Below are 9,708 nucleotides of genomic sequence, written 5' to 3' on the forward strand. Positions count from 1 at the left end.
CCGTGTCCTCGCAAGCGCAGTACAGAAGTGGCATTTCTGGAATATGCGTCTCCTCCAGCTCCTGCTTCCTCTGATCAAAATGCTAGTGCAGCTTTCCCACAGAGTAACCCCAGAGATTCAAGCAATAACATTAACATATTGGTGAGATCTTAAATATCTTGGTGGTCTCAGAAGTGATGCAATCAACCCATGCAAACACATTTAAATCAGGCAGGTCCACATCTAGCTAGACAAGGAGCATTAAAATGAGGTGTACATACCAATGTACCTGGAGTGCCTTGCTATGCAGTTGTAGAAAGATGTTCTCTTTCCGCCCACAGAAAAGCGGACTATATAGCATCCATACCCCTCCCACCGCCCGAGCCTGCTGTGGAAGAAGTGTCTCGTGGGGATGAGGACATTCCTGCATGGAATTTCATTGCCATTTGGTTCCTAACGATTTTGTCTTCTGCTGGAGCATCTGCTGTAGATCACTGCCAGGAGCGGGATGCCAGACTAGGAAAATTATAATTTCTGTAGGGCAATAACTATATTCCTGTGACATGCCAGGAGGCTGGGGGAGGAAATTTAAATTACAGTGAAAATTCAAGTTCTGATTTTCTAACCTTAGCCTAAGTCATGACCTGTTCTAAAAAGGGGGATAGAGGAAGATGTTGACTTCCTTATCCTATGGGATTTTGGGTTGCCAAATTAATTTCCAAATCAATTTAATAGTTAAAGTTAACTGCAAACATATGGGTATCTCAGAGAAACTGCACACTGGTTAGGGAAACTGGAGAGGGTTTGGTAAAATTTTGACTACACTTCTAGCCAACTGTTGAGGCATATGGACTGATGAATATGCTCGCTCTTCTTCTATGAGCACGATAGACTTCAAATTATAATAATTTATTCTATCCTCTGCATTGTTCTTCCTTAAATATGGAAGAAAATACGGAATGCAGGCTGGGATAGCTTTTAAATAATACATTAGACCTTCACTGTTGCAGGGGCAGAGCTGCTGTTTGTTTAATCTGACCGCGAGCACGTGAGGCATCCGAGAGGATCCAGGAAAGAGGTCCCTGCCCAGAAGAGTCCCCGCACCGACACGTGGAGAAAGGAAAGGGGAGCCAGGTTGCAGTCTTGCCGTCATGCAAGGTCGAAACTCAGCCACAGTCCCCCCAGCCCCGTTAGAGCTGGTACGGGGCTGCAAGGGGCAAGAGCGCAAGGAGGGCAGAAGACGTTGCGTCTGGCACGGCGGGGCAGGCGGTGGGTGAGCAAGGCGACGGGGGGCTGCAGGACAGGGCCAGCGGGTCGTCTCAAAGGTTAGGTTTACCTCTTGGTTGGTCGCTAAAGCGGAAGAATGCCTTCTGACGTTTGTATAAAGGGATGAAAGTCCTCCAAGCAGGGCTGAACGCTGCTCTTGGCAGGTAGAAACATCATTGTGTGGCCTTCAGACAGGGAGTGGTGGATGGGCATCCGATGGGAGAGCTGCAGTACAAAGGCCGTTTTAAGGGAAGTGAAAATATACATCATGCCTCTGGCCTGCTTAACCATCCCTTTTCTTCCAAGCAAACTATTTAGTCAGCTAAGGGAGAGGAGAAAAAAAAAAAAAAAAAAAAAAAATCATTCTATCATTCTGAGATGATACAGCCTCCCACCGAAACCCTTGGCATGCCCACGGGGGAGCAGCGAGCAGCTCCGCTCCTCCCGCGCTCTCTCGGCAGTGCCGCCCGCGAAACGAGCCCTCCTCAGCCCTGTAATTCCGCACAAATAGACACGCACTGTCCCTCCCCGGCCACTTACTCGCCCTCCCACGTTTAGTTATCATCTCTGCTGGAAGCAACCCCTGCTACTGCAACGCCTTTGCACGTAGGTGCTTCTGGCCAACCCTCCCGTCACCTTCGCTCGTCCCATTCCTACACGTATTAACCCTCTCCCCCGGCAGCCCAGCATACCGACTTTTTCTCCATAGTTTTGAACTGCAATAACACAGCCATCTCGCAGTCGTTTGGTTGCTTCACGGGCAACGATTGCTGCAGTGAGATGACCTCTTTGTATTGAACATAAAATGGTTGATTAAATACGAAGTGCAATATATCCATCACCTAATTAATCTTCAATAAGTGTAATTTCAATCAGTTGCCAGTTAACTAACACGTAATACTGGTTAAACCTGTCCTGAAGTGACGAGAAAAATCAGTTGCCGCCTATTCTTGTGATCTAGATCTCAAAGCTGAACGCGACTGACGGGAGAGCTTTGGCAACGCTTGAAGGAGCTCGGTGAAGACAAGGGTTTGCACACCAGAAGCGAGGACTTTTTTTGCAGATTGCACTGCAACCGTATAAAATTAAAATGCAAAGTGGGCACTCGTGTATTTTAAAAAAAGGGATTAACGCGCACTTCCACATTTATGTGTGTGCTTTTTAGTCAGCTGTATTTGGCATTGCTGTATTTATGCTAATGCGTATTCGCAAGTTAGCGCTGTTTGCCATTTGGAAGGTGTCCTCAGCAATTCTCGGTCCCGTTGGCAGAAAAACCCCTGCGTGGCTGCGGCAGAGCAGCGCTGGTGCCCAGCCTTGGCTCCTCACGGGCTGCTATGTGCCCAGCCAAACATTTTCCAAATTCTTAGCCTGCGGAATAGGAATTGAGTTTGCAAGGTCAAAACATCTCGCCGTGCAACGAGCTTTCCCTTCTCCTTGGCACACCCCCAGGCACGTGCTCATCACCATTAGGATCTGAAAAATGCCTGGACGTGAGGGACAATGGGACCGTCCTGGGGCACGGGCAGCTGCAGGGACGGGGACGGTGCAGCTGCTCCAGCGGCACGTGGTGGGAGCACCCAGGCTTGCCAGGGACGGCGACCGCACGTGATGGGGCTACAGCCCCCTTATGCTTCCTTCCGTTCAGCTTGATTACTTTTTGTAATTAGGCATCAACCCCATTGTGTCCAGCCAGCCCAGAAGGTGCCGGGTCCTCACAGCAGCAGGCTGTGGGGGCTACCAAAGGAGCAAACTCCTCCAGCCCCGCTCAGCCCTCTGCACCTCCCTTGCTTCTCTATTTCCCCGTTGCTTAGGGAAAAAATTAGATAAAACTAAAATTCTTGTAATAGGAATGTTTTTTCGTAAGACTTCTTAGTCTTACAAACTAGACTATAGAAAAAATACATCCTTTACTCTTTAGAAAAAACATGTTTATTAAATATAAGATTCTGACCCACTCTGGCTTCAAAGTGTAAATTAGCTTTCTAGTTTCCTTCTGTGTGAGCATTTTGTTCATATAGATTTTATACGATGCAATGGACAGCCTTGTTAATAGAGAGGACACACATATACTAGAAGAAAAGAAAGGGAAAAAAGAAAGAAGAAATGGCAAGAAAGCCACCAATAAATCATTCCAACCCCCTCTCTCTTCCTCTGCAGTTAGAAAGGGCTGGGGATTTTCTGATGAACTAATCAGAAAACGTGGGGTGTATAAAAACCAAATCATTTTTGAGGAAGGGCTTGGGTGCATGGAAAAATTTTAAGGAAAAATATTTTTACCTCTGGAAAAATGTTAAGAAAGGCGTTTCTTAATTTTGAATGTTTCATTCCAACATTTTCAAAGCGAAAGTTCCATTCTGGAGGGCAAAACACCTTCTGATATCTATCAAAGAATGAAAGCAATTATTAAATACCTAAATTGATATAAAATTTTTAATAAAGTATTTTTTAAAATAGTGATCGACTCATCCATATTTTTTCATCTTATCATTTCCTGGGCTGCTTTATGATGTTGCCTTTGCATCTGAACTCTGTGTGGAAATGTTGTCCCTGTGGAAAATGTGTAGAGTGCTGGGGGTCAGGCTGCAGACCTGGGCCACACTATTAACAGCCAGCATCCAGCACTTCTTACTGGGTGGCCACAAAGAAAGCACAGTGGGGCCATAAGGATGGCCAGTATCTGCCCAGCCTGAGCTCCACAACCCTTTGTGTGTTTGCAACGTGTTGTAGGATGGGGGGGGAGAAAACAGGAATAAAAGTACTTTTATTATACAAAAATACTGTAGAATAAATCCTGAAATCAATAGGAGATTTTCGATTTCCCTAACATAACGGAATTTCACTCTCCATCTCTCAGCCTCACCAAGGGCTCAAGGAGCCCTGATTTTACTCTTCCAGCAGAGATGATCCTTAATTTAGAGAAGGGAAGAAATGATTTCCCAGCCAGGAACAGCAAGCCCTGATATGGACACTCGACCCACTGGTCCCAGGTCCCGTAGGTGCTCTGCCCGGTCCATCCCACCCCACGGCACGAGGTCCGAGAGGCACTTCCAGAAGGTGATGCAGCTCTTGGTTGGCCTGGATGACCATTAGGACCACACTTGTTTCCTCCTACAAAGCAAGTCTCTGCATGTCAAACAGGCTACCTTATGCACAGGCGCTGGGCAGACCAGGAGCTCCTCTGCCCCCCAGCCTGAAGGCAGGTGTTTGTGGGGGGGAGCCGTGGAGGGGAGCAATCATCCCAAACTGGTCTACAGCCTCCTCTCATCACTAGCCAGTACCTGAGTTAATATATCACCCCTGGAGCACTATAGCTACAGGCTTAGGACCCCCATCCTAAAAAAAAAAAAAAGAAAAACCACCAAAAAAGCAACATCCTGCCACACTTTCTAAGCCTATAGAAACTGGTAATGATGTTGGTTGTCCTTTGTAGCTTGCATTGGGATCTCTGGAGTGCCACACCAAAGCTGGGTAGGTGTATTGACTGACCATCACCACGATCCGTGCAAAACTCAGACACAAATACCATTTAATTACTGAGGAGAATGACCCTCCCCGTCCTCCCTTACCTCTTCTGGTGCCAGCGGGAGCTGCCTTCAGGGTCCCCTGATCCAGAGAGGTCCAACGAGGGTGCCACCACAGACAGCACTGGGACCTAGGTGTGAGGAAAGGGAAGTCATATCCTGGGCATTTTAGGCAATTATTTCCTAATTGACCCTGATGATTTTTTTTTTCCCCTTAAGCTTTTGTGAATCTCCAACACACACATACTCTAGCAAGGAGCTGGGGCTAGTCAGCTCAGGTTTTTCACAGAATCAGTGTTTTACCTTTTGATTGATCAATGACTCCATCAGCACAGTCTGAGTTATCATTACTTTTTGTGTTTTGATCCATGCTCGCGGAAATATTATATATTATGTAGATAGATAATATCTCTGTCATGCTGACAGCAGAGGATTTCTTGCAATTTTATAAATAGATGTGATTTCAGGGCTGCCTTCGGAGACTTCCCCAAGTCCCTTTGGAGATCTTCATACCTTTCTGCATTGGAGCTTACCCTGACAATCTGTCATGTCTGAAAGACGTTTCACGTAGTGTTTCCTTGGGCAGATGGGATGAATCTCTCTCGTGGGTCTCTGCCTTTACTGTTGTCCCCACAAACCTCAGAACAAGAAGAAACCAAGAAGGAGAGAGAAGTCATCCAAGACCACGACAAGTGTTACCCAAGCACTACCAACTTTGCCTTGGAAATGCCACCAACATCCCCGGAGGGTTTTGCAAAGAGCAACCCCCCAGTATGAACTGCGCGGGAAGAGAGAGGAATAGATATCCATATTGACATTTGCCCCTTTAATTCTGCATTAAAATTATAATCACCGGTTCATCTCCATCACATGCTCCTTTTTCATCTCTCCCGTCTACATGTCTCTTGGAAGAAGCACATAAGCCGGGATGTTGAAAGATCCTTAATGTTTCTTAGGAGGTTGAATACCCCCCGGTACTTGATGTCAGGAGAGAAAAAAAGGTCAGATTTGCCTCACCTGCTTCTTAAGTGCTGCCAGCACTTTCCAGGATTAAGCCATTACAATCTCCTTAAGCAGTAATGAAACAAAATAAATACAAGTGTGATTTTCTGGTCAAAATTAAAAAAAAAAAGTCCACGTGCTGAACACAAATGCTTTTTGGAGTTGCGAGTGCAAGGGAGATTTATAGCCTGATATTTAAATGCGGCTGCTTGATCTATGTGCCCAGACTTTTCTGATGTAGTTTTTGGGCTCTCACTTTGCCATTGAGCTACGCCTATTTTAACCTTAACTCTCAAAAGACTCCTGTAAACTTCCAGAGTAAGCCCAGAGCAATAACTCTCTGAACTGCTAAAGGAATCAAACTGATGCAATTTATTTCCACAGAACCATGCAACAGTCAGTGATACACTGAATCCATGTTTTTAACACTTTTTAAAGGACTAAAACCCTGGAAAGAATTAATTAGGCATGCTCTGGAGCCTGAGCATTTAACAGTTTTCCACTCGCTTGTAGAATTTTAAGACCACCAACACTGGATACTGGCAAAGATTATCAAAGGTATTCTGGGCTGAAATACATACTAGTCGGAGGGCTTGGCCACTAAGCAACTGGAAAATACTTCATGAAAGCTTTAGCCGTACTATTATATTTTGTAAAGAGACTTTAAGAAAAAAGCCGTAGTATCTAGAAGGTTAAATTTGGGGCAGAGTGACTCACTGGGAAAGTATGTACTGCACAGAATATTGTCTTCTCTGCAGATCAAGCAAATTGTTAATACAGCAGAGAGGTATTTATGGTCCCAGCACTGCAAAGCAGGGTTGAAAGGGATTAACGGGCTGGGATCTGTGCAGGATCCGGCCAGTGCGTGTGCACAGGGACGCGGGGCTGGCTGGAGCAGCCTCTGCAGCCACGAGCCACCGAGCCGCACACCTGGAGCCGAGCAACATCTGGAATTGCTAGAAGCTGGGAGATCCCAGCACCGAAACGTCTCTTCTTGTGCTAAAGTGAGATGAAAAAGTACAATTTTGAAAAAATGCAAGCAAAATGGTTTTTTTCTTTTTTCCACATCAGATGAAATTTCAGTTCCATTTTCTGGAAGTGTCCTGATTTTTCCAACCATTTCTGTTGCCAGTATTACAAAGAAATCTACACATGCCAAAACAGCCACCATTTGATAAGGTCCTTGGTATCCCATAAGAATATTGCAGAGAACTCGTTTTACATAATGGGAAACTCAAACGGAAAAAGATCATTATTTACGTACCCAATGCCCAGAAGCATGATGTATGCTGTACCAGACAAAGGTGGTACAGACATCCAGATATTTTGCACAAAAGCAAGACAGTTCAGAAGCCAAAAGTAAAAAAAAAAAAACAAACCACAAACAACAACAACAGAAACAAACAAAAAAACAAAACCAAAAACCAAGCAAGAAATTGCCAAGAGATTCACAAAGTTTCTACCCTTGATTAAAAAAAAATTGATTAAAAATTCCTTGGCAAGCAACTTTATTTATTTTCCTTTTTGCTCTCCAACTACTGAATAAAAAGGACCCATCTTAGTAAATCTTTCTCTAGCTATTTACTGTGCAGAACTTAAGGAGAAATTTTAAACACTGTAGACATTAAACCGCAGGTCAACAGCGGACATTTCAACCCCAGATAGCCGAGGACCTTCAGATTCAGTATTTTTTTTCCCTCTCACTTGTATGCAACTGCTTACGCCAATAAACAGACCATTTTTCTCACTCGTTACAATTGCTCGCCTTGCTCGTGATCTTGTGATCACTGACCGGGGGTTGCACGGGGCAGAGCTGAATGCACCGCTGTTCAAAGCGGATCTGCCGGGCTTGCTATGCCGGACCGATGACACCCGGAGAGACACCCCCGCGTGTCACCAGCTACCGCTGACGTCATCGTGAGCGTGTTGCGGATGCAAAGAAGTAATAACTCTTAGATGATCTTGTAACGCAGCATATTTAATTGACATAGAAACGTAGTACGTTACAATATATTCATATATGTTGTATATTACAACATATTCAAAGATGGGCAGTTTTCTAAACAAAGTGTAGACAAATCCACATGACTCCCATGCAAAATGGATTAAACTAAGAAACAAACCAAAATCTTAATAAAGTAACCAAAGATGACAATAGACTTATACTAAAATCAATAAATAGGTACATATCTGTATATACACACACAAAATACAGATATATTGCTAAAAGGTCCAATTTTCATTTGCAATGAGGTGAATTCCAGTGATGGGGCAGAAAAGAGTGGCCTTCAAGTCAAAATCAACTACATCAGCTTATGTCAGGACACTGTAAAGGAGTTTGTTCAAATGAAAATGAGACCTCCACGTCACTGCAAAGCAAATACACACAATTTTGTGTCTTTAATTTAAGATGAAAGCCCCAGCGTACCAGGCAGTGGTCTCTTAATGGAGTATTTCTGCACACAGGAGATTGGTTCTGGAAGTCCAAAAATATCATGGAGGGGAGTATGCGCATTCCTACAGTTTCTTTTATTTTTATTTCAGAAAGAGCCACTTGTTCAGAATACATACTCTTGGATCCTTCAATGCAGAGGAAGGGGAAGAGAAAGAAAAATGTCGATGTTTGCAATGCTAAAACTTACCCTATCAGGTTCAGCTGAGGACAAGAATTTGAAGGCTTGAACACTTACCTGGAGTTTCAAAGAAAATTACCCAAATGTGGAGATATCTCTCCTCCTCAGGCACTATCCCTGGAGTTTACCTGCATCTGCTCTGCAAAGGGGATCGCACCTTTCCTGGCAGAAGCGCTCCACAGCAGCCAGGTTTTGGGTCCCTCTCTCTGCCGCGTCTCCTAAGGAGACACCCTCAAACCTCCCCTGACCCTGCAGCTCTCGGCTGTGGAGCAGAGATCATCCTGGAGAGGCTTTGCTGCAAACAACCAAACACAGCGCAAGGCTTGCCCAGCTGTTTAAGGGCTGGCACGTTCACCTCCTCATCGCCACTGGATTTGGAGCTTCCCTGGTTTATTTTCTGAGGTGAATCATTCCTTAAATGAATTTTTAAAAAATCAGTAAGAATATATTTTCCCCTTTTAACGCAGCTGTAATAAGTTTTCATTAAAAGAACTGTGTCTAGATGTGGGACAGTCCCTCCGGTAAGACACAACGCCTTATTTAACTACGTGATTTAACTTTGGACTTCACGTGATTAACGTTCATAGCCAGGACCCATCAGTTCCTGAGGAGCAGAAGAGATCTTTCGCTGTTTCTGCTGTCTTTCCTAGTGGCATGCTCCATCGCCTAATAAAACCCTCCTTGAGATTATAAAGTTTTTCCTAACATATAATCTAAATGCTCCCTGCTGTTGAGTCTATCCCTGCTGACTAATGAGAAGATCTGATATCTCACCTTATTAAAACATCCTTTCTTGCAGTTGTAGACAGTTTCAGCAATTTTCCCAGCCTGAACAGACTAATTTTTCCTAAACATTTCTTAGAAATTCTCTCTCAGACACCACCTTGCGTTGCTAGTGCTCAGCTATGCATCTTTTCCCTTAGTTCCCGTAAAAAACCCAGCGTTGTGCAATAAGAGCACACGTTTCGATGCAAACCACTCAGGATATTTTGCCCTGCCCATGCTGTCCTTTTCAGGATGCATCTTATTTACATTATCTACATGTATAGTAGCCATCCGTGAAAGAGAGTCGGATCCCTCGCGGGAAGCCAGCAGCATCGCTTGTGCTTTTACATCTCCAGAGTCAGCTCCTTCTCCATTTCTTCCTTCTCACCCCAGGCCGTCCCGCCGGGCTGCGGCGGTGGGATGACACACACCGACTTCGACCGGTTCTGTTTCACTTCTCGAACCTTTTCTGCATTCCTCACTGCGGGAAGAGAAAAACACCAACTTGTATGAGAAATATTCTTCTTTGTGGGTCAGCAGGA

At 44.7% G+C, this 9,708-nt stretch overlaps 1 protein-coding gene across 1 annotated transcript in view; it reads right to left on the minus strand.

Annotated features, from left to right (window-relative positions):
• Positions 1-9,510: 9,510 nt before the first annotated feature.
• The window catches only part of LOC104078448 (sodium/hydrogen exchanger 2-like), a 28,925-nt gene continuing 28,727 nt past the window's right edge, over positions 9,511-9,708 (minus strand). The window contains 1 exon segment of the mRNA XM_009580094.1: positions 9,511-9,647. Within this exon segment, the coding sequence (XP_009578389.1) occupies positions 9,511-9,647 (137 nt within the window).

The sequence above is a fragment of the Fulmarus glacialis genome, unplaced genomic scaffold, assembly GCF_000690835.1.
Source record: "Fulmarus glacialis isolate BGI_N327 unplaced genomic scaffold, ASM69083v1 scaffold2246, whole genome shotgun sequence".
Classification (NCBI taxonomy): Eukaryota; Metazoa; Chordata; class Aves; order Procellariiformes; family Procellariidae; genus Fulmarus; species Fulmarus glacialis.